The sequence below is a fragment of the Anomaloglossus baeobatrachus genome, chromosome 3, assembly GCF_048569485.1.
Source record: "Anomaloglossus baeobatrachus isolate aAnoBae1 chromosome 3, aAnoBae1.hap1, whole genome shotgun sequence".
In the NCBI taxonomy this organism is placed as follows: Eukaryota; Metazoa; Chordata; class Amphibia; order Anura; family Aromobatidae; genus Anomaloglossus; species Anomaloglossus baeobatrachus.
Genome location: NC_134355.1, coordinates 608,010,325 through 608,035,920, shown reverse-complemented (window position 1 = coordinate 608,035,920; position 25,596 = coordinate 608,010,325). Strand labels below are relative to the sequence as shown.

Here is a 25,596-nt window from a genome sequence, read left to right as displayed (position 1 = left end):
AGCATCGGGTTTTCCAAACCTGGTCCATAATCCCTACTAAATTCCCCCCTACCTCCCTCGCCTTCCCCTCTTAGACACATTTTAAAACTCGTCCCTTTTCCAACAATTCTCCACTCCCCCCCTTTCTATGTATAATCATATTCCACTCAACCAATATAACAGTAAAATGGCGAACAGTAATTAAACTGGAATCTCAAATTGTAAATACCCCCACCGCGCCAAATTAGGCAGTCCCCATGTCCTGCGAAGCTCACATCAAACCCTTCGCATTCCCCCTGCATACTACCTCAATCCCAAAGGGAAGAAAAAAAAAAAAAAAAAAAAAGGGAAAAACAAGAAGGGTCCCCTGTAAGCTCCTAAGGATGTTGTAGAGCCTCAGCCGGCCTTCTCCAACACACTGCAGATTCAGACAGTCAGCTCATTCCTTCAAACGGATCCGCTTTTCGTTTGCGTCCAACCACTGCATGGCTTCCTCTGGAGTTGTAAAAAAGTGCACCCGCTCCAACGCCGTCACTCTTAGCTTTGCCGGGAACATCATTGAGTATTGCACCCCCATCTCTCGCAGGCGCCTCTTTACTCCTGTAAAAGTCATACGTAGCTTTTGAACAGAAATGGAGTAGTCCGGGTATATGGAAATTCTCTGGCCGTCAATCATAAGATCCTCCATGTCTCTTGCCTTTCGCAGTATAGTGTCCCTGTCTCTGTAGTTGAGGAGCTTGGCTAGCATAGTGCGAGGGCCCCTGCCTGCTGGTTGTGGCTGCATCGGGACTCTGTGTGCACGTTCCACAGCATAGAGCTTGGATAAGACATTAGCACCCATTTTCCCCCTGAGCCAGTCTTCTACATATTCAGTGGGGTTTCTTCCTTCCGCTTTCTCAGGGATGCCGACAATTCGGATGTTATTTCTTCTAGAGCGGTTCTCTAAATCATCATTTTTTGCCGTGATTTCAGCTATCTGCTGTGCAAATGTTTTTTCAGACTTTTGTAGTTTTGTAATATGATCCTCTGTTATCCCCACTCTCTCCTCTACAGCCGTTGTTCTCAGGTCTGCTTTCTTGAGGTCTTTCTTAATGTCAGCAACCTCTGCCTGTAATCCCTTAACTTGCTTCGTCAGGGAAGTCAGAGCCTCTTTACAAAAAGACACCACTGCAAAAATGTCCTTTAAAGTGGGGTTTTCTGGAGCCTGGTCTGCACTATGTGCTTCCTCTACTTCTCCTGTCTTATCTTGCTGCTGTTCACCATCCCCCATCTCATCAGAGCTGGCATTGTCTTCTCCCTCCTCACCTCTGTTATCTGTATGCTGATGTGATTTCTCTGAAGTCCGGGCAAATTTCTCCAGCCTTGCCGCGACCTGCATCCTCTCCTGACAGGCTGCATTCACTTTCTCAGCTTCCTGCCTTATCATGGCACCATCCTGAGAGCTGGGGACTTTCCCGCCTCCATTATCTTTTTGCCTGTGACGGACCATGGCACCTCTCTGCATCCACCAGACTCACTCCAGATAAGTCCTCACCACCTTATCTTCCTGACAGCCGGCTGAGGCAGTGATAACAGCGGTATTCAGGGATTTATCAAGGGAGTTTGCAGGAGAGCTCCACAAACACGTCTCTTCACATTGCCGCCCAGGCCACGCCCCCCCTTGCATAAGTTTTTACATGCGGCCGGTCCGTTTTTTTCCGGTTGCGGCATACTTCTGAGCATGCGCAGTGGAAGAAACCGCATGCGGCGGCCGGATGAGTTTTTTTCGGCATCGCGCCGCATCCGGCGTCCATAGGCATGCATTGAAAAATGCGCCGCAGCAGCCGGATGCGGCGCGATGCGGTTTTTTTTTGCCGGAGCAAAAAACGTGCCAGGGAACGTTCCATCCGGCCGCGGCATCGGCTAAATCTGCCACATGCGGTAAAAACCGGACCGAACGCAAGCCCATGCGGCACAATACGGCACTAATGTAAGTCTATGCAAAAAAACCCGCAACCGGCAGCAAAAAAAACGGTTGCGGTTTTTCTGCAGAGCGCCGTATTGTGCTGCAGAGCAAAAACCGGATGTGTGAAAGTAGCCTTACTGGACCAAATTTAGAACTGCTATTTTTTGTTGGGCATATGGACAGTAAGGGGTACTTTGCACGTTGCGGCATCGCTACTTCGATTATCGTCGGGGTCAAATCGAAAGTGACGCACATACGGCGCCGGTAACGACGTTGCAACGTGTAAAGCCTAGATGCGCCGATAAACGATCGCTAAAGTGTCGTAAATCAGTGATCTGTGTAGTGTCGGACATTTCCATAATGTCGCACCAACAGGAGATATGATGTTGTTCCTCGTTCCTGCGGCAGCACACATTGCTGTGTATGAAGCCGCAGGAGCGAGGAACATCTCCTTACCTACCTCCACCGGCTATGCGGAAGGAAGGAGGGGGGCGGGATGTTTACGTCCCGCTCTTCTCCGCCCCTCCGATTCTATTGGCCGCCTGCCGTGTGACGTCGCTGTGACACCGTACGACCCGTTCCCTTAGGAAGGAGGCGGGTCGCCGTCCAGAGCGACGTTGCAGGGCAGGTAACTGCGTGTGAAGCTGCCGTAGCGATAATGTTCGCTATGGCAGCTATCACATGTATGACAGGGACGGGTACTATCGTGCTCGGCATCGCTAGCGATGTCGCAGCCTGCAAAGTACCCCTAAGAGTTATAGACTGACTACGCACTCCACACCTACTTGTTTCTATGGGAATCTTCTCTGAGCTTGCTCTAACTGGTTTTTGCACAAGGAGGGAGGAGGAGGTGAGCTGTGACATCACGTACTGTGAATCCTGTGTCATCAGCTGTGGATAGAGGGGATACCTTTCATTATAATCCTAGCTGTCATGACTATTGAAATCCTCTGTACAGAACAGGAAATCTGAGTCTAATTGTGAGGGTGGTGGGTGTCGGACCCTCGCCGATCTGATAATGATGACCTATCGTATTTTCTGAGTGGACGAGCCTTTTAAAGTTTACTATATCTTATGCCTTAAAAAAGGCTATTATGATTCCAAGTCACCTACAAGAAAGAAATGTATAATTTACAAGACTATAAGAAAAAAAACAAACAAAAGCCAAAGTGATAATATCTGTTGTAAGGAAATAAAACATTGCTAGGCCGTATCCCTGTGATCAGGTGTGGAGTGATAGCGCGGCTGCTGACGGCTGTGACATATTGCAGGGCTCTCCTGCCACAATGAGAGATGGGCCTAGTGCTCTGCAGATGTCAGTGCGGAGATCTCACAACCCGACAATCCTGCACAGATAGCATTAACATCCTTTATCCAAGATCCCGCAACCCAATGTAACAGGGCATGTGGAATCAGAGGAAAACTAATGCTTTATATGTTTAGAATGTTTTTATGTTAAATGTATTCTTTTGTGGGATTTTTATTTTTCACATAATCTTTGATAAAAAAAATAATAATGCCTGCAACTTTCACACCTGACCTCGTATTAGCCTAATCATCCTGACCTATAAGGAATACTTTTTAGCAATCTCCTTTTCAAAACAGACAGGAATAAACAATGACAAGTAACACCTCTATATTATAGCACATAACCGAGGATCCACCATTCACAGTGGGTGATGTCACAGCTCACCTCCTCCTCTTCCTATACAATGACTGTATACAGTGTGTCCACCCATATCCTGTCCACCGCCATTAACTTGAGAACGACGGCAGCTATAGGCATAGAAGTGGTGTCTAGGTATAGTAAAGTAGCCATGCGCTACACAATGAAACCACCTATAGCGCCACCTGGTGGAAAACAACGGAGTTAGCATTTTTATCTCGAAAATGGAACGAGATAGAGAAAAAAAAGTGAATTATAAAATTGTAGGGCATCATCAATTCAATACGAAGCGACACCTTGCATACAGAAATGCTATGATATGAAACCCATGAACCCCCCCAAAACATTGAATGCTGGTCACGCATATGGCGCTCATTTAACTTTGATGCTCAAAGTGGCCACCGTCAGCTGCAATGCACATCTGGACTCTGCACAGCATACTGTGTCTTGCTGCACGTTGTGCAATATGGTAGGGGACACCTTTACACAAGCATCTGTGATACGTCGTCGTAGGTCCTGCAATGTTGGTGGAGGGGTCGCATATACCTGCTGTTTGATGTGACCTCACAGAAAGAAGTCCAATGGGGTCTGGTCAGGTGAGTGTGGAGGCCACTCCATGCAGCCACCATACACAATGACTTGTAGGAAGGTCTCCACGAGGTATCGCTTCACGTCCGCAGCCTTGTGAGTTTTACATATTCTAATCATAGCATTTCTGTATGCAAGGTGTCGATTCGTATTGAATTGATGATGTCCTACAACTTTGTAATTCACTTTTTTTCTCTATCTCGTTCCTTATGCGAGATAAAAATGCTAACGCCGTTGTTTTCCACCAGGTGGCGCTATAGGTGGTTTCATTGCATAGCGCATGGCTACTTTACTATACCTAGACATCACTTCTATGCTTATAGCTGCCGCCGTTCTCAAGTTAATGGCAGTGGACAGGATATGGGTGGACACACTGTATATAGTAGATAACACCAGATCCACCATTTATAGTAGGTGATGCCAAAGCTCACCTCCTCTTATACAATGACTGATAACACCTTTATATAAAGGTGTTATCAGTCATTCTCTAAGAGGAGGAGGTGAGCTTTGACATCACCTACTATAAATGGTGGATCTGGTGTTATCTACTTTATGTAAAGTAGATAACAGCAGATCCACCATTTATAGTAGGTGATGTCAAAGCTCACCTCCTCCTCTTTATATACAATGACAGCTAACACCTCGATTTAAAGTCGATAACTCAGGAGCCACCAATCACAGTAGGCGATGTCACAGCTCACCTCCTCTTCATATACAATGACAAGTAACACATCTATACCAAGTAGATAACTCAGGATCCACCATCATCATATACAATGACAGGTAACACCACTGTATCAACTAGGTAACACAGGATCCACCATTTACAGTAGGTGATGTCACAGCTCACCTCCTCCCCCTCCATGCACAATGACCTCTGCACAGATTACAGCACACCTGGTTTATACTTGTATTCAAACAATTAGGGCCTGATTCACTCTATTGCTGCTAATGTTCGTGTGAACAACTCGAAGTGGGAGTGTAATATTAGGTATTTTTAATATTAATAGTGGCCATAAGTAACCTACAAACACTCTGGTGATTTTTGATTGCTAGGAGTCCGACCTTCCATATATGAAGGGCACAGTGTAACGCTTCATCTCCTACTATTTTATCTCTGCACCGCGGCCCTGGGCTGTGCAAGGATGTACAGCGTTAAAAATAGGGCTGTCACAGCCAAGTGACCAGGAGCTCTGCCCGAAGGGGATGGAGTGCAAAATCCTCTGTGTCCCGTTCATTCTTGGGATTAATGGGAATGCAAAAGTCAGACTCCTGCCAAACATAAGTTAATGACATAGCCTAGTGTTATGCCACCACTTTATAAGATAGGAGAAACCCTTAATTGGGAAGCCAAGCAAGTTTTTGCTATGTAAGCTGAAGCCAGCATGCTGTAGGGCAGTGTTTCTCAACTCCAGTCCTCAAGACCTATCAACAGACCATGTTTTCAGGTTTTCCTCAATATTAGACAGGGAATAATTCCATTACCTGTGCAACATTAAGGAAAGCCTCAAAACCTGATTGAAGAAAACCTGAAAACCTGATCTGTTGGTGGGTCTTGAGGACTGGAGTTGAGAAACTCTGCTGTAGGGGGTTATCACAAAGTTCAGGCATGCCTGTTTTGTCACAGTCTGATCTTTTGTTTATTTGCTATGTTAGTTTAACCTTCGTCAGGCTGCATAATTTTACAACGTTAACAGCGACCCCTTATCTCGGAAGGGGGTGGAGATATTTTATTGAAATTTGGCCAATATATTCTGGACCAAAACTGCAGAGATGTCACGAAATTTCAGCCCTCTACGGCTTTTGGAAAAAAAAAATTATTGCAATTTTAAAACGGAATAGTTACAATTGTACCTACTCAGCCGGACGAAGGTTAAGCAGCAGGACCCTTATTACAGGGCTAGAAACTCCGGTGCATGGCAGTCCGGCATGCCCCCCCCTCTGATTTGCACCTCGCCATCTATGTACAATCTCTATAGAGAGCCTGTTGTAGGTCAGGGCAGTCTGGCATGCCCCCCCTCTGATTGGCACCTCACCATCTATGTACAATCTCTATAGAGAGCCTGTTGTGGGTCAGGGCAGTCCGGCATGCCCCCCCCTCTGATTTGCACCTCGCCATCTATGTACAATCTCTATAGAGAGCCTGTTGTGGGTCAGGGCAGTCCGGCATGCCCCCCTCCTCTGATTTGCACCTCGCCATCTATGTACAATCTCTATAGAGAGCCTGTTGTGGGTCAGGGCAGTCCGGCATGCCCCCCCCCTCTGATTGCCACCTCACTATCTATGTACAATCTCTATAGAGAGCCTGTTGTGGGTCAGGGCAGTCCGGCATGCCCCCTCCTCTGATTTGCACCTCACCATCTATGTACGATCTCTATAGAGAGTCTGTTGTGGGTCAGGGCAGTCCGGCATGCCCCCTTCCTCTGATTTGCACCTCACCATCTATGTACGATCTCTATAGAGAGCCTGTTGTGGGTCAGGGCAGTCCGGCATGCCCCCTCCTCTGATTTGCACCTCACCATCTATGTACGATCTCTATAGAGAGCCTGTTGTGGGTCAGGGCAGTCCGGCATGCCCCCTCCTCTGATTTGCACCTCACCATCTATGTACAATCTCTATAGAGAGCCTGTTGTGAGTCAGGGCAGTCCGGCATGCCCCCCCCCCCCCTCTGATTTGCACCTCACCATCTATGTACAATCTGTATAGAGAGCCTGTTGTGGGTCAGGGCAGTCCGGCATGCCCCCCCCCCCTCTAATTGGCACCTCACCATCTATGTACAATCTGTATAGAGAGCCTGTTGTGGGTCAGGGCAGTTCGGCATGCCCCCCCTCTGATTGGCACCTCACCATCTATGTACAATCCCTATAGAGAGCCTGTTGTGGGTCAGGGCAGTCCGGCATGCCCCCTCCTCTGATTTGCACCTCACCATCTACAGTATGTACAATCTCTATAGAGGGCCTGTTGTGGGTCAGGGCAGTTCTCTGGACTCTGCTACAAATGCAGCTTGTGTCAGAACGGCTGCAAAAAGTAATCTAAGTGATACATCGTTGGACTCAGGATCTCTCAGATACAAATAAAGCAAAAATGCGGAAAAAAAAACCCCTCAACATCATTTGCAAAGTATGAAACAGAAATATCCGTGCTCGAGAATATTTATTTTTTTTACGTGATTTTTATTAAAGATTTCTCATTTCCTAAACGTATTGATCTGATATTATACACATGAGCCAGCGCTAACCCTATCCAGTGAGATAGAAGTGATCACCCTGGACTGGTGGATAGAAGACGGTGGCCTTGTGTGGCCCGCTGCAGCCAAGAAGGTCACAATCCGCTGAAGGCCTATTGCATTCACACAGTAATACTTGCTCTTCTGGACACCTGTCATGACTGATATGCCAACCAGTGTAAGAAAGTAGAATAGCTCTGACAAGGGGATTATAGCGCGGATTTCTAAGCCCAGGGCTTACACTTTCCTGCGTGACGGTAGCACGATCCCCCTCCTCATCCTCCGGTGGGAGCCTTCGCTCTCCCCTGCTCCCTACCTGCATAGATTCTGGCATCCGCACATCATTTGTAGACACGCTTCCAGACCGACTAATCATTACCTAATAATTCTAATGTCCAATTTACAGGATGAACACTAGAACAAATGAGGTCCCCTGTGGCTTGTTCTTCTTTTCCAATATTTCATTTTATTTAATGACCACATAACTAAAAGGAAGAAGACGCATCGGCCGGCGCGTCGGCAATTACCTGAAGAAAAATCCTCCCGATGCCGCTCAGCAGCTGCGGCTCCTGCTCGGGATAATACTTTATAACGGTGTGATAAGCGTCCACGGCGAGGACGTAGTCCTGGAAGAGCAAAACAGAGCATTAGTACGTTCCCTACAACACACACAAGTCGTCGTTCACTGCGGCAGGCGGGTAATCTGCAGCCCCCTGTGTGAGATGTGGCCCTGATCGATGGGACAGAGTGATCACAACTGGTGCAAAATGACACAGGTACCAAAAGCAAGAGCGAATTCTCCCACAGGAAATCAGGAGGCGGAAAGGATTGGTACCCGCTAGTGGTAACTGCGCAAAATGTGTCCTGCATATTATTGCACACATCAATGGCTTTGGCACCAGGCGTGACCCACAAAAGGAAAAGAAAAGAGCTGGAGTCGGCATCTATGTTCTTAGAGTAACTCTTTGGCATTAGTGGATGCACATTTCTTTAGGCCTTAAAGGTTTATTCCCAAATATAAAGTTGTTTTCCACTTTGAGGGTAATGTTTTTTTTCTTGGTTTAATACATGCATTTTTGGCTGAAGAAAAAAAAAATCATTTTAGTAATTGGGTTTCATTAAAAATTTGGCACAATTTGTCTTCTATAATCTCTATGTATATTACACTGACTACCGCTGGCAGTAGAATGGGTTAACTGAGAATCTATCAGTGAACTCATTTTCACAGTCCAATGCTTTTAACTGTTTTCTTTTCTTATATCAGCTGATTTATTACCACGAACGTTAAATGTGCAGGAAAACAAAGAGCCTACAAATGACAAATTGTGCAAAATTTGTAATGGAATCACACTGCATAAATTATTTTAGCCCCCAAATAGGCAAAAAAAAAAAAAATGGCCTCAAAAGGTAGACAATCTTTTTAAAGCTGGGACAGCATGGTGATCTTCATATGATATCTCTCATGGCCAAAGAATACTGAAAGCCTATACTACATGGCAGTCTAGTGCAAGTGAATTAAGTAACATTGCAACCCACAAGGGACGTTTAAAATACATGCAATTGGGCTAAAATAAATGTCCCCAGAGGTAAACAACCTCTTTAAAGCTGGGATAGCATGGCGATCTTCACACGATATCGCTCTCATTGCCAAATAATACTGAAAGCCTACACCACATGGCAGCATAGTGCAAGTGAATAAAGTTGCATTGCAACCCACAAGGGACTTTTAAAATACATGCAATTAGGCTAAAAAAAAACCCCAGAGGTAGATAACCTTTTTAAAGCTGTGACAGCATGGCAATCTTCACACACTATCACTCTGGTGGCCAAAAAATACTGAAAGCCTACACTATATGGCAGTAGTGCAAGTGAATAAAGTTGCATTACAACTCACAAGGGACTTTTAAAATACATGCAATTACGGTAAGTTAAAAAATATGTCCCCAGAGGTAGACAACCCTATTAAAGCTGGAACAGCATGGCGATCTTTACACGATACCGCTTTCATGGTCAAAGAATACTGAAAGCCTACACTACATGGCAGCATAGTGCACAAGGGACTGAGACTTGCTTGTCGCCATTGTGATAGTTTGGAGATCTCAAAATGAACCAATTCACTTGCACTATCCTGCAGTTTGCAAGTAGCATATAGCAATGTAGCTATCCTGAACCAGATAAGAGGCAACAAGCAGATTGGTATGGGTCCAATCTTTGGCACCCCCACCAATCCCCCCACCAATCCTAATACTGGGGCTCTGAGGAGCCTAATTGGAATGGAGCACTGGCTGTACTTGTGGCCCTCTGCCTCATTTATCCTCTATGGGACAGCCAGAAAGGACTGACCCTTTAGTACAGCACCTGCTGGCCATACATCAGGGTGCTATGAAGTACTATGGTACTTTTTTCCGGTTCATTGATATCTACGAGGCCATTACAGCTGCATGCCTTGTACTGAGCTATGAGAACGCATGGAAATATTAGTAGGGGAAGGAATGTGAATGGCCCCATTGGCTAACACTAGCAGGAATGTTGTCACTCACTGGCAGTATACACAAATCTTTACTTGAAGAACAAAAGGATTTTAAAAGATTTTGTAGATTTTCTGGACGGTTTTGTCCGACTTTACAAAATTATAAACTGTGTTCTCCATTTTGATCAATTTGGTGCAAAAATGTCAGCAAATACCATAAGTTAACAAAAAAAACTGAAAAGGAGCTTAAAAAAGGAAGCAAGCCTGCAAATAGTAAATCAGGCCCTACCTTTCCTTATTTAATTACTACCTAAAACTATACCTATTCACAGTATTAAATGAAGAGGTACTGTGCACTCTTTACTAAAGGGGTCGTCAGTTATGGTGCAGTGGAGCGTTTCCTCCCCTAAAGTGCTGCATGAACATATTGAGTGCTGCGGACCATTATGAAGTAGACGGACTGCAAAGCTGCAAAACCACTGCTGGCCTCTAGATGGCAGCAAAGTGCAGCCGTTCAGCAGCGATGTCCTACCAGCCCAGACTAACATCCTCCTGGGCCTGCGACTGTCAGGAAAGGCTTTCAACTAAACACACCTTGACTATCGCATTATTCCAGGTCTGAATAGGAAAAAAACATGTAAGAGTTAAAAACACACAAACGAGGCCCGGAGATTAACGCAGCAATTATTTCTCATTTCTAAATGATTGGAGTTCACTATGCTGCAGCATTATTCCTGATCAGTAAAGATGAAACTGAAAATGAACTGACGGTCCCCATCCTAGTATAGCGGACGTGTCAGAAGATTCCAAGCTTTGTATATGGGGAGATCTATATGATAGGCACAAAGCATTGGAACAAAAACTTGCTGCACTCACTGGTCTATACTGGGCAGGCGGCTGGTTTACTGTGGGAATTTGATAAAAAATCATGTCTATGGCAATGCCACCGGTGTATGGCCCTATACCCTATGATCGTAAAATCAGCCTGAAATCAACACAGGCAAACTCAAGTGTTGACGTGCCGTGTGCTGATTAATATGCAGGCTAGCAAGAGTTAAGTTAGGGTCACACGTAGAGACGCAGCAGCGATCACGACTGACGACCTGACCTTATCAGGATCGCTGCCGCGTCGTTACATGGTCGCTGGTGAGCTGTCAAACAGGCAGATCTCACCAGTGAACAGCCCCCAGCTAGCAGCGACACGTGGAAACGATGCTGAGCTTGGTAACTAAGGTAAATATCGGGTAACCAAGCAAAGTGCTTCGCTGATTACCCGATATTTACCTTGGTTACCAGCGCACACCGCTTAGCGCTGGCTCCCCGCACTCCCAGCCAGATACACATCGGGTTAATAAGCAAACCTTTGCTTATTTACCGGATGCGTACTCTGGCTACGCGTGCAGGGAGCAGCCACTGGCAGCCTGAGAGCGGCGGACGCTGGTAACTAAGGTGAATATCGGGTAACCAGCGAAGCACTTCGCTTGGTTACCCGATGTTTACCTTGGTTACAGCTTACTGCAGGCTGCCAGACGCCGGCTCCCTGCTCGCTTCAGTTCGTCGCTCTCTCGCTGTCACACACAGCAATGTGTGCCTCACAGCGGGAGAGCAACGTACAAAAAATGAAGCAGGACATTCAGCAACGACCGACGACCTCACAGCAGGGGCTGTGACTGGATGTCACACACAGCGACAGCGATGGGACGTCGCTGCTACGTCACAGAAAATGGTGACTTAGCAGCGACGTCGTTGTGTGTGACACCACCTTTAATCTCTGCTGTTCTGCTTGCTCCTTTAATCACATGTTGTGGGGAGGCCTATCACATCTGCTCCCCTCCTATTCATGCTGGTTGAATCCTTCCACCCATGCCAGCTTTAGTTTGTTCTTTGTTGGTCTGTGAGGAGTGGTGTCCCAGACTGTCTGGTGAAAGTTGTGCTTATTTGCTTGGTGCGGTTGTGGAGTGCACCCGTGTTGTTCTGTAGCTTTCTTCCTGCTCTTGTTTTTCTCCTGAATTTCTTATTGTCTTATCCTGTGTGTGTGCGTGCTGTTTGACAGAGTTTTGGTTTTCCCTGGTCTGTCTTTTTCTGTGGGTTTCATCAGACTCCTGTCCCGTTCCTCCCTGGGGGGAGGGGGAATCAGATCAGGACTGGTCAGGAGCAGGGCCAGGAAGGAGACTCAGGTATCTCCACCATGAGGAGTATCTCAGAGATTAGGGATAGTACACAGCCCCCCTAGCCTGAGAGACAGATTAGGAGCCTCATTTTCCCACTATCCCATAGTCATTGTGACAGAAATAAAATCTAAATATAATAACCAGTCCCATTCCATAAAATAAACTTACACCATTTATAAAACCAGACAAGTCACAATCCAATATTAAAGGGAACCTGTCAGGTGCAATATGGACCCAGAACCATGAGCAGTTCTGGGTGCATATTGCTAATCCCCGCCTAACCGTCCCTGTATACACTAGCATAGATAAAGAGATCTTTAGAAAACATATTTCTAAAGATCTTTTATCTCATGCTAATGAGGGTAGGGACTAGTCCCAAGGGTGTTATATCTCCCGACTAGCCACCCTCTTAGCATGTTAGCACACCCACAGGGGCATATACTAACATGCTATTCAATGCAGCTTCACCAGCGGTGACGCGTACCTGTGTTTGCTGTGACTACGCTTATGAATGCCAGGCATTTCTGGAAGTGCCCAGCATTCAGAAGAGGCAGAGATTAGCAATATGCACCCAAAACTGCTCATGGTACTGGGTGCATATTGCACCTGACAGGTTCCCTTCAAATGTTCAACCAATGAGAATTCTTAAAGGCTGCATCTGTATATATCGGAGCTGACTAGACTTTTCAACCCACCTCCTTTTTAATGACGAGTAAGGTGAATGTGTTGTAGACTCTCCATGGCCGATGGCCTCCCCTATTTTAATCAGAAAGCAGATTGCTAGAAGCAGATTGTTTACATGCAATCATTTGGCAATCGGTTTCCTTAAACTATATGAATGCATTCAAAGAGGAGCTGTCATCAAGTCACTTTAAGATCTCACTTTATTCCTACTACCCGCATGCGTATTCAGCTTTTCATTTTTATAAAATCCCCCATACAGTTCCAGAGATATGGGCCTTTATGTTTAGGGCAAAATTGTATGGTCTTCACAAGGTGCTGTGACTCACATACATAGTAGTTATGGAAAGTAGTCTTAGGGGTACTTTGCACACTACGACATCGCAAGCCGATGGTAGCGATGCCGAGCGCGATAGTCCCCGCCCCCGTCGCAGCTAAGATATCTTGTGATAGCTGCCGTAGCGAATATTATCGCTACGGCAGCTTCAAATGCACTTACCTGCACTGTGACGTCGCTCTGGCCGGAGACCCGCCTCCTTCCTAAGGGGGCATGTCGTGTGGCATCACAGCGACGTCACACGGCAGGCGGCCAATAGAAGCGGGGGGGCGGAGATGAGCGGGACGCAAACATCTCACCCCCCCTCTTCCTTCCTCATTGCAGCCGGGACGCAGGTAAGATGTCCCTCGTTCCTGCAGCTTCACACACAGCGATGTGTGCTGCCGCAGGAACGAGGAACAACATCGTAACATCGGTCCAAATTATGGAAATGACCAACACTACACCGATCATACGATTTCGATGCTTTTGCGCTCGTTAATCATAGTAAAAAGGATTCACATACTCCGATGCGACAGCGACGCCGGATGTGCGTCACTTTCGATTTGAAACCACCGACATCGCACCTGCGATGTCGTAGTGTGCAAAGTGCCCCTAAGGCTGTGTTCGCACTTTGCGTTTTTACCTGCGTTTCAGCTGCGTTTTGATCTGCAGCGTTTTCATGCCAAAATGCTTGCGTTATGCTTTTCAAGCAAAGTCAATGGGACATTGAGCTTTCTTGTGCGCACTTTGATAACATTGAAGTCAATGAGAAAAGTCAAAACGCAAGCAACATCAATATACCAGCGTTTTACATGCTTTTGATGCAGAAAACAAGCGTTTTTGAATAAATAAAAGCATGCGTTTAGGCAATTAAATTAATATATGTTCCTTTACACACACACACACATAGTCCGACAATTAAATGAAAATCCATGATTTAACTTTATTTTATGCATAAATATATTAATATCATTATAATTTCAATTAAATTATCTATTTTGTGCATGATTTTAAATATATTTGTTAAAATGTTTTACGTTTTTTTTCATAGTGTTTGACTGTTTAAACTTTATTTAGCAGTGTCTTTATGTTCAAAACACATCTGTCTTTATGCAATGAAAATGCAGGTAAAAAGCGCTAAAACGTGGTAAAAACGCAAGCGTATTTATAGCATTTTGATGGTCAAAAGCAACTTTGGCAAAAGCAATTTCTGCCAGAGGATGTGTTTAGAAGTGCAACTAGGACGACGCAAAGTGCACACATAGCCTTAAACACTCCCCTAGAGAATGTTGTGAACCACGTCCCCTTAGTAAGAGACCATAAAAATGAACACTAAATAAATAGGCCCATAACTCTAGAACTGTATGGCGGATGTTATAAAAAACAAAAAGGTGGAATATTCAGGAGAGCAGCTAAAATAAAGAGGGGAAAACAAAGAGCACTTGTCACCTGGTGATAGATCCCCCTTAAAGTGAACTTGACAGGTCCCCCAACTGTCCAAAACCACTAAAACATGTCTTCTTTATTCTAATGTGTTTCCTTTTAATAATGAAATTTTCATCTGCAGCTCCTCATACCGCAATCTCCAGCGCCATTTTACTGAGGACACACTGGAAATTACTATGTACAGCGGCGGCGCATGTGCTGATAAAAAAAATTCAATCTGCACATGCGCTGCCGCAGTTCATGTTAGTCTTTGCAGTGTCTTCAATAAAATGGCGCTGAATATCGCGGTGCAAGCATGTGCTGATTCAGACACCATTTTATTGAAGTGTTGAAAAAAAATTTGAAGAATACTGCGCATGTGCCGGCCATAGTGTTAAGCCCGCTTTACACGCTACAATATATCTTATGATGTGTCGGCGGGGTCATGTCGTAAGTGACGCACATCTGGCTTGGTAACGTACATTGCAGTGTGTGACAGGTACGTGCGATTGCGATTGAACGGTAAAACGTTCATCGCACGCACATCGTTCATTTCTCATGCATTGAACGTCAGGTTGTTCATCGTACCCGGGGTAGCACACATCGCAGTGTGTGACACCCCGGGAACGATAAACAGATCTTACATGCGTCCTGCGGCTCCCGGCCGGTAATGCGGAAGGAAGGAGGTGGGCGGGATGTTTACGTCCCGCTCAGCTCCGCCCCTCCGCTTCCATTGGCCGGCTGCCGCGTGACGTCAATGTGACACCGAACATCCCTCCCACTCCAGGAGGTGGATGTTCGCCGCCCACATCGAGGTCATATGGACGGGTAAGTACGTGTGACGGGGGTTAATCGTTTGTGCGGCACGTTCAACAAATTGAACGTGCCACACATACGATGGGGGCGTTGCAAATTGCATACGATATCGTATGCGAAATTGCAACGTGTAGAGCAGGCTTTAGTCATGCCGGCAGAAGAGAGAAAATTAAATAGAGGGGTGGGATCATTACTGAAGACCCGATCCACAAAGTCTCGCCATGATGCACACGTCACTCAACCAATGCACTCACTTCTGGACCTTTGAGAATGGATGTTTGATTGCAGAAAAAACAATCTCTAAACTGAAGGTATGATTTGATTCCCCATCCTAGCCCCTGCCTTTACTTTATATGGGAAAATCCTGCTGGTTTGTTCCATTTAAAGAAAGAAAACCAGCATCACAATGTGTGAAGCCACCATTGGGTCGATTTTTTACGTCACTGTAGTACCAAGAATTCCAATAGTGGAACTTGTGCATCTTCACACAAAGTATTTTTACTGTTGATTTTGGAGCAGATTCTGGTTCAAAATCAGCATGTAAAAACTCTGGATTTTCCACCTGAATTAAACTCCATGTAAGCATCCATCAAGGGTTTATTGGTATGTTCTTTTTCTTTCCACGTGTTTTTGTAGTGGAAATCTGCAGCGTTTTTCAGTACCAGCAAATTGAATGCAATTTCTGAATTTTTTTTCCGTTCAAATTTGAATCTTCAAAGTAATTTTTCAAATCTGCAGCATGACAAATCTTCCAGCATTTTTGAGGCATTTCAAATGACTGGGAAAAAAATGGTATGCAACTTTCTTGCTGTGAAGATGTAATTTACCCTCTCACTGTATATGCTGTGATACTATGTCATGATATGCATATTTCCCTGGTTGTATTAGTTGTAATTCATGTATTTCCTTGGGGGAGCTACTGATCTCAATGTGTCTCTCTCATACAATTGTAGTCTTGGCATCTAATGTGATTATGTAAATAGCCTGTCCTCTTCTTTCCAGAGTTGTGTATCTAATCTGTAATTGAATTGGCCAGTGAAGGAATAGTCATTGTTCTGCACAGCAGGGGATCCCTTCATCTACTGTGGCTGGCAGACATATTGGAGCCCTGTGATGGACCAAACCATTGATGATAGGATGTGTGACCCCCACCCCCTGAACATGGTGGGCTGGTCAAGGAGCACAGACAATGCATTTCCCTTTTTGTAACTTCAGAGTGAGCTGAAACTTGAAGGGAGCAGGAGCTCCAGCCTGTGTGGCTGTGGACACGGACGGAGCTAGGCCTGTGTGGCGGCCCGTGGGATTGTGTGGAACTCTTTGGACTACTGTAAGGACGATTGCTTTGTAATCCGGTCCGAGGATTGTCGGGAAGGGCCCCCGAATCTGTTTTACGTGGACTTATCGTGTGCTGTTCCAGTGTTCTTGTGAATAAACCTGTTGGATCGTTCCTCGGCCTGTTGTCTCTCCTTGCTCTGCTGTACACCCCGTCACAAACTGGTTGGCAGCGCTGGGATCAGAGCAGAAGGAATGGAGGACAATGGCTCAACATCAGGAACCAGCACTGCAGAGTACAAGACCTGGACTTTGGGGAGCCTGCAATCAAAGGCCCGTGAAGTAGGAGTTCGTTTCAAAGGACTCTCCAAGGAGCAGCTGATTGAGGCGCTAGAAGGAGTCTGCTCGCAAAATGACGTGGAGGAAGGATCCTCACAGCAAAGGGAGGAAAGACGGGAGCTGGAGGTAAATACCCAAAAAAGTCAATGGATTGTGTGGTACAAGGAAAAGATGGCACTGCTTGGAGATGAGGCCACCATAGAAGATAAGAGGGAGGCCATGCGTGGAGCTGAAGAGAAGGAGCGCAGGATGGAGGAGATGGCATTGCTGGATAAGCAGCTCGCTGTGGAAGCCGCGAGAGGTTCCAGACAGACTGTAACCCCAGCACCCATCATGAGGGAACTTCCCAGAGTGTCCCGCAAAGACTTCAAGCAGTTTAATGAGGCTGCTGGTGACATTGAGGGCTTCTTCCAGGACTTTGAGCATCAGTGTCGATTAATGGAAGTCCCGGACAGGGAGCGTGTCCGGCATCTGGTTGGGCTCCTAGAGGGGGGAGCTGCTGAAGCCTATAGAGCTATGGACCCTCGGTGGAACTGTGAGTATGCGGATATTAAACAGACTATTCTAGAACATTATGCTGTGACCCCAGACACTTACAGGACTCAGTTCCGTGCTTTAGCCTGTGATGGGGAAGTGTCTTTTAAGATATATGCTCATAGACTCAAACAAATATGTAATCGCTGGCTGGAGGCAGAGGAGGCCTTATCTTGGGAGACCTTCCTGCAGGTCATCCTAAAAGAACAATTCTTTGCCCAGTGCCCCGCTGAGATCCGGGAATGGGTGCGTGAGAGAAAACCAGCGACAGTGGAGGAAGCTGCTGCTCTCGCTGATGAGGCTCTCACCATCAAGCCTCAGTGGAGGGTTCTGTTGGAGGATGGAGAGACGCCTAACAGCTCCACAACACCGGATGCCCCCAGTTATTCTGTCCCCATTGTTCCCCGTTCCTCTAAGCCACCACTTGTTGATACCCGTGTTAATGTGCCTCCAGTTGCTTCTACTGCACTTTCTGGAATACGCCGGGGAGAGGAAGTAACAGAGCGCAGGTGTTATGTTTGTAGGCATCCCGGGCATTTGCAGGCCTCATGCCCAGCCAGCCCATGGAGGAATCATCCTCAAACCCCTACAGCACCTTCAGGTGGGAGCCGGCCTCCAAGTTCCCCTACCCCTTACCCAAGAGGACGCCTTGGATGGAGGGAGACCCAGCTCAGATGCTATCAATGTGGACAGCCAGGGCATCGGCAAGTCTCCTGCCCAGCTGTTCAAATGAGGACTGATCCTGCACCCAATCGGATTGTTAATTATTTACAGCCCAGTGCCATGGAGGAAGATGTGGCACCGTTATGTGAGGACTGGCCTAGTGACTCAGCCCCCCATGTTGCACCACCGGGAGTTTACGGGGTGCGACCCGCAGTTATGACGACTTCTGCTCATCGAGGTAAGCACTTGCAGGAGGTTGTGCTGGATGGACAGAGACTTGTTGGATTTTGTGACTCGGGTGCTTTCCTCACACTGGCTGATCCCCGAGTGGTTCGGCCTGAGGCAATCCATAGAGGACCTGGGATTGTTATTGAACTGGCTGGTGGACAATGGAGGACTATTCCCACAGCCACTGTGGATCTGAACTTTGGTTTTGGGGTCAAGCGATGTGTGGTTGGGGTGATGGGTGGTCTGCCTGCAGCTGTTCTCCTGGGCAATGATGTGGGAGAGCTACGATGCCAATTCGTGGCTGCATGAAGCCACATGTAAGTAACGCTCTGCCTGTGTGTACTTAACAAGTGACCTGTAGAGGTCCCTAGTACGTACACAAGTTGGGAGGGGGAGGGATTGTGAAGATGTAATTTACCCTCTCACTGTATATGCTGTGATACTATGTCATGATATGCATATTTCCCTGGTTGTATTAGTTGTAATTCATGTATTTCCTTGGGGGAGCTACTGATCTCAATGTGTCTCTCTCATACAATTGTAGTCTTGGCATCTAATGTGATTATGTAAATAGCCTGTCCTCTTCTTTCCAGAGTTGTGTATCTAATCTGTAATTGAATTGGCCAGTGAAGGAATAGTCATTGTTCTGCACAGCAGGGGATCCCTTCATCTACTGTGGCTGGCAGACATATTGGAGCCCTGTGATGGACCAAACCATTGATGATAGGATGTGTGACCCCCACCCCCTGAACATGGTGGGCTGGTCAAGGAGCACAGACAATGCATTTCCCTTTTTGTAACTTCAGAGTGAGCTGAAACTTGAAGGGAGCAGGAGCTCCAGCCTGTGTGGCTGTGGACACGGACGGAGCTAGGCCTGTGTGGCGGCCCGTGGGATTGTGTGGAACTCTTTGGACTACTGTAAGGACGATTGCTTTGTAATCCGGTCCGAGGATTGTCGGGAAGGGCCCCCGAATCTGTTTTACGTGGACTTATCGTGTGCTGTTCCAGTGTTCTTGTGAATAAACCTGTTGGATCGTTCCTCGGCCTGTTGTCTCTCCTTGCTCTGCTGTACACCCCGTCACACTTGCCACCACTCCCTTTTTGGTGGGGGGTGGATTAGCTGCAAAGACACTGAGTGTGAACACACTCTAAGGTTATGTTCAAACAGGGGATTTTTGCTGCGTTTTTTTCTGCAGCAAAACCCTATTTTGTGGAAGTCTCCTGGTGGCTTTCTGCATTATTGATATTGGTTTTGGCCAGATTTTTGGTGTAGTTTTTATGGCATTCTTGCAGCGTTTTTTACTGCGGCTTTTTGCACTTCATCTGGTGGTGATGGCCGGACCAAGTCCAGACCCGCAGGAGTTAAAGACTACCCGAGGCTGGGATTGATCTGGATGCGGCACTCTGGTAGTATAAAAATAAGTAAAAATAAAAGTAAATAAAATAAAGCAAGTGCGCTATACTTATCAGTCTCCAACACAGCTGTACCTGGTCCCCTGGCTCCTCCTCCTACTTCCAGGGTCGCTCCTTAGCCTCATGCATATTCACTGCTTTCCCTGCCCACCGGCGTCTGTGATTGGTTGCAGTCAGACGCGCCTCCACGCTGAGTGACGTGTCTGACGTCTTTCAATCTCAGACGCTATGCGCATCTAATCGTGGCATAAAAATAAATGGCGTAGGTTTCCCCCATATTATGATACCCAGCACAGATAAAGCCTACATCCAGACATGCGCTTATCTTGGCTGTGTATGAACATAAGGAAATGCATGCGCGCTTTTTTTTTTTTTTTTTAAATTATTTAAATAAATTAAAAAAAGCCTGGGGGCTGGTATTCTCAGGCTGGGGAGACCCATGATTATTGGGAGCCCACCAGCCTAAAAATAGCAGCCTACAGCTGCCCAGGATTGTCACATCCATTTAGGCTATGTGCGCACAGTGCGTTTTTCGCTGCGTTTTTGGGGTGCGTTTTTGGCCTCAAAACTGCAGGACTTTGCTTCCCCAGCAAAGTCTATGAGTTTTCATTTTTGCTGTCCGCACACATCTGTTTTTTTTACCTGCGTTTTTGAGTTAAAAAAAAAAAATGGACATGTCAGTTCTTTCTTGCGTTTTTCTGCGTTTTCCCCCCATGCAATGCATTGGAAAAACGCAGCAAAACGCAGAGATCAAAAACGCAGCAAAACGCAGCCAAAAACGCACCAAATCGCGGCAAAAACGCATGCGTTTTTTGATGCGTTTTTTCGACGCAGGTGCGTTTTTGTGCGTTTTTAGCGGCCCACTAAGCCCTAGATTAGTAATGGGAGGAGTCTAGGAGACCCCCCATTACTAATCTGTAAGTGAAAGTAAATAAACACAAACCGCGAAAAAATCCTTTATTTGACATAAAATACAAAAAAAACCCCACCCTCTTTCACCACTTTATTAACCCCCAAAACACCCCACAGGTCCGACAATCCACATGAAGTCCCACGACGATTCCAGCTCTGCTGCATCTGAGTTCATACCGAGCGGCCATAGAACATGACCGCCCACTGTGAGGTTCAGGCAGAGACTGAGTGAGCCATGCAATCAGTGGTGACGTCACGCAGGTGATTTGCGTCACAGCTGGAGGTTCCCATGGTCCTCACCCTGTGACCTCAGTGAAGTCACCGCTGATTGCGCAGTCTCTCTCAGTCATATTACATGGGGACCAGCGTCCGGCCAGATACCCTGGATCGATTCTGGGCCGGAATCGGGTTTTTTTATTAACCCGGTTAGAACCGCCGATCCAGGGTATCTGCGAGTTCGCCCATCAAAAGGGTAAAAAAACAAGATAAAACCTCTGAAAGAATTGACATGTTCATTTTTTTTTTAATAACGCAGCAAAAACAAAGGAGGCTGCCAAAACCATCAGGAAAACACCACAGGTGTTTTCAGTGTGTGCATGGGATTTCTGGAATCTCATAGACTTTGCTGGGACTGTGAAGGCAGCATTTTATTAGCATGAATTTGCATAAAATCAAGACAAAATACATGCTAAAAAATGCAGCAAAAACGCCCTTTGTGAACATAGCCTAAGGGTTCTGTGGTTCTCCAAGTTTGGTTGAGTAGAACAGTGAGGTGGTCCAGGTGTTACATCCATAATATAAATGATAAATTTGTGAACCCGGTGTATACAGTGGATACAGCTTCTTCCCCAGGGTGGGTTATTTTTACATCTTGTCCGGCGTCTGTAAATACATAGAAATCCTATGAGTAATAATGTGAGTAATTAGGCTTATATCCTAAACCCTTGGGTGTTACATAAATTCTGCGCTATGTACTTGTAAGACTTAGGGTCAACATATTATATAAGCCTCATTTACATGATAAAACCCGAATTTCCCATCCTGATCACAAGGGAGATTATATTAAGCCACTTTAACCCCGTATTACGAAGCATAAAGGCAGTCAACCTTGGAAAAAGAATAAGATAAAATCAAAAATGCATCTACAGTGGCTTTGCTCTCTCTCGTCTACGTCCCTGGCCACCCGACCCTACGATACCACAGACAGAGGAGGGAAAACCATTCTAGTCCTTTGTTAACCACCAGCACATCAGACTTTTGTATGTGAACACAGAACCACAGAATCAAGATAGGATTCTTGTAAATGAGAAAAATGGAGTTTGCCTAGAAAGGATTCATGGACAAATCAGGTGACGGGGAGTTAAAATAACATTCGGGTGCAAGAAAACTCCTAAGGAAAGACTGATTTTTCGTTACATGTAAATTGCTCAAAGAGGTTCCCCGGTCACACAATACTATTGATCTATCTTTAGGGTGGAGGTCATCTATATCATATATTTGAGGGTCTGACACCTGGCTCCCCCACCTGTTAATAGCTACAGTGGTGGCAGGATGAAAACACTGAACAGGGCTGCCCTGAGCATCTCTGTTGAATGTGTACCGGCGTCTGCCGACCCCCACCGACCTGATATTGATGACTTATTCTGAGGTAGGGTCATCATTATCATGTGAAAGGAAAATCGCTCTTAAGTGTTACAGCTACAAAAAAAAGCCATTGTACATGTGCGTAAAAAATAATGCTATTTCTGACTCTTGTCTCTAAGCACTAGAAGCTGCAGCAGCTTCTTTTGTGTCTCTGCCTATGTCTCTATCCAATTTGTTTCTTTTTCAGAGGCTTCTATACGCAGCAGCTGTAATTTGATTCCTCACAGTAAAGACAAATCTGAGCAGTTTTAGGGAGTGAATGATCACCGCAGAAAAAAGGGAGGAGGAAGAAAAGGCTTATAAGTGGAGAAAGAAACATTTCTATTAGAAGATATATTACAAAATGTCTTTTCTTCTCTTGTATTATTGATTTCTGGGAAACAATAGTTCTAAAATTTGCCTTATTGCGGGAAATATGGCACAATGGCAAAATAACTCGCCTGGTAAATATGCGCCTTGTACTTTTTGTTAACTGACCAGCAGTGATAAAATCTCGTACAATCATATGACCACTGCAGCCAATCACTGCCCTGAGTGGTCTCTTGTTCTATATTGCAGAACTACTACTACGCAGGCTAGAAATGGGCTGTGCAAGCATGGTTGGAGCAACATCATGGTAGAAAATCTAACACAGAAAGGCATGATGGTAGAATTGGTAGCACATTGTGTTATGGACCAGGGGGTGGGGGGGTATTTCAAAGGGGCGTGGTGATTGTTTGGGGTTTTGATGTTTTTTTTTGTGTCTTTGCAACATACATTAAAAAAAAACCCTCATATTAGCCTGGTAAATTTTTTTTCCTACCATTTTTAGTATTTCCCTGGGGCAATTTTCTAAAAAATTTGGACAAACCCATTAGGGTGCGTGCCAACGATTAGTATTTGCAGTGTTTTGGACGCAGCATGCTTCAGCTGTGTCCAAAATGCTGCGTTGCACAGTACAAGCTTAGTGGACGGGATTTCTAGAAACCCGTACCCACTGTGCTTTGCTTGTTTTTTTCTGCAGCAAACACTGACCTGCGGAGCGGCTTTCCAGACCGCAGCATGTCAATTGTTTGCTGCAGAATTGCATGCGTCCTCCGTAGGGAGAACACAGCGAGGAGACCGCAGCGCACTGAACCCTGATCGTGGGCACAGTCAGCTGCATTCTCCTGCGGAGGAGACGTGCAGCCCCGCAGGTCAGGACCCGCTGCATACTGAACGCAGCAAGTCCTGATCATGGGCACATGCCCTAAGACAGTAGGAGAATTACATTGAAACCCCAATGTGCAAAGCATATGCATCATCTTGAAATAATTTTCCCAAAGTGGAATTTTGATGACGGCTTTCTAAGCATTTCCTAAAATAGCAACCACCCAATCAGAGTAAAGCATCATCATCCCCACCTATACATGCCGCATTACTACAGACGACCAGTAGGGGTCAGGACTGGCTGTAGCTTGTATTTGTCTGAAAAGGCAAAGTCTGAAACTCCAGCATGGAAATTGGCACAAGGAAGATGGGTATCACTAGACAGACGTCATGAGCAAAATTTGGCGGCACATGATGTCCCATAGCCTCTAGACCTAAAAGAAAAGTCTGATAAATGCTAAAAGAGATGGAACCGTATAGCACAAATGTATTATATGACTAAAAAAGTTTTTAATTGTTAGAAGAATTGCACTCTGCTCCTATGCATTGTATTATTTGTATTGTATTGTATTGTTTGTATTGTTGTATTGTATTGTTTGTATTATTGTACTGTATTGTTGTATTGTATTGTTTGTATTGTTGTATTGTATTGTTGTACTGTATTGTTGTGTTGTACTGTATTGTATTGTACTTTATTGTTGTATTGTTGTACTGTATTGTGTTGTACTGTATTGTTTGTATTGTTGTACTGTATTGTATTGTTGTGTTGTACTGTATTGTTGTACTGTATTGTATTGTTGTGTTGTACTGTATTGTTGTACTGTATTGTATTGTTGTGTTGTACTGTATTGTTGTACTGTATTGTATTGTTGTGTTGTACTGTATTGTTGTATTGTATTGTTGTACTGTATTGTTGGTCACCAGATTAGTGTAATTTTAGAAAATGGGTACGGAGAAGCTGATTTGTAAAAATCTGTTGTCAGAACAAGTATCCTGTCTGGTAAATAATACATAAAAAGACATAAAATACATTAAAAAATAGCTCCAGACACTACTGGGCCCTTAGCATTTCCATGGTGTCCTATACCAGGACTGACACCCTTGGTTATGGACAGATTGGGGAGTGCCTACTGGCTTTTTCTGTTGTAAATTTTACTAATTCTCTCCAGATTACCTTTTTGCTTTGGATCCAAAAAGCCTAAAACAGAGGAAACTGAAGTAAAGGAGAACTAAAATATAATTGCAGTGTTTAGTATGGGTATGTGCTGCACCAATGCAAGATCTATGGGCCTAACCGGGAATCCTACACAAAAAAAGAACCAGACGATCAGTGACACAGGTTATAAAAAGAAACAAAACAAAAAAACAAATATTCTACAATAGTCCTAAAATAAAAAAATAAACCAGTCCCATGTATGCGTATTCCTGTGCTGCCAGCCGGCGTCCTCCGCCTGGCACTCTTCTCCGGTATATACGGTAACGCTGCAGTTTGCTGCCGCCCACGTACCTTCATCATTAGCAGACAGTTTGCCATGGAGTACATCACCCGGCCCAGACGTGACCTCCACAGCTGAACAGAGGCTGCAAAATAAGATCAGCTCGTGAATGTGCACAAATAAATTAGAGGTTCTTTCTAGCCATCAATCATTGGTCCTATGAATTCTGATTTAAAAGATCCCCCTTGTTAACACTGCTGGGTTTCAGGCTAGAATTTTTAATACTCTGTAGGCTGCGAGTCAAGACAAAAGGAGGGAAAAAAAAAAGAAAAATAAGGCTTTTTTTTTCCGTCTCACCCCCCCGCCATATTTTTTTTTCCACTAAGGGACTGGCTCGAATAGTTCACGGATTAGGAAGTCTGCATAAATGATGCAGCCATGCAAAACAATCAGCAACCTTCCCGGCTTCCGAGCTGAAAATGCTAATTATAATGACAAAAATTTCAGCGTCGTCAGACCATTAACATGCATATAAGGAAGCCTGCGCCAGATGAGACTGGAGCAAAACAGGATATGTGGATGCTGGTGGCATTTCTGAATTATTGTAATGCCAGTGCAGACAGAGAGTGGGGGCGTCTGAGCCATATAGTTGTCAGCTTTTGGCAGCGTGAAACCCAAGAGAAACCGCTGAGCTCAACTACATCCCCCTATTGTTCTGTAGCTGGCAGCCTACATAGAGCT

General features: G+C 45.5%; 1 protein-coding gene across 2 annotated transcripts in view; it reads right to left on the bottom strand.

Moving 5' to 3' along the window:
* TRAPPC12 (trafficking protein particle complex subunit 12) overlaps window positions 1-25,596 on the bottom strand; it is a 178,434-nt gene that overhangs the window by 14,343 nt on the left and 138,495 nt on the right. For both annotated transcript variants that reach the window (XM_075341077.1, XM_075341076.1), the window contains exons 8-9: window positions 24,927-25,000; window positions 7,932-8,030 (exon numbers count right to left, since the gene is read on the bottom strand). In XM_075341077.1, the coding sequence (XP_075197192.1) occupies window positions 7,932-8,030; window positions 24,927-25,000 (173 nt within the window). The remainder of the gene's footprint in view (window positions 1-7,931; window positions 8,031-24,926; window positions 25,001-25,596) is intronic.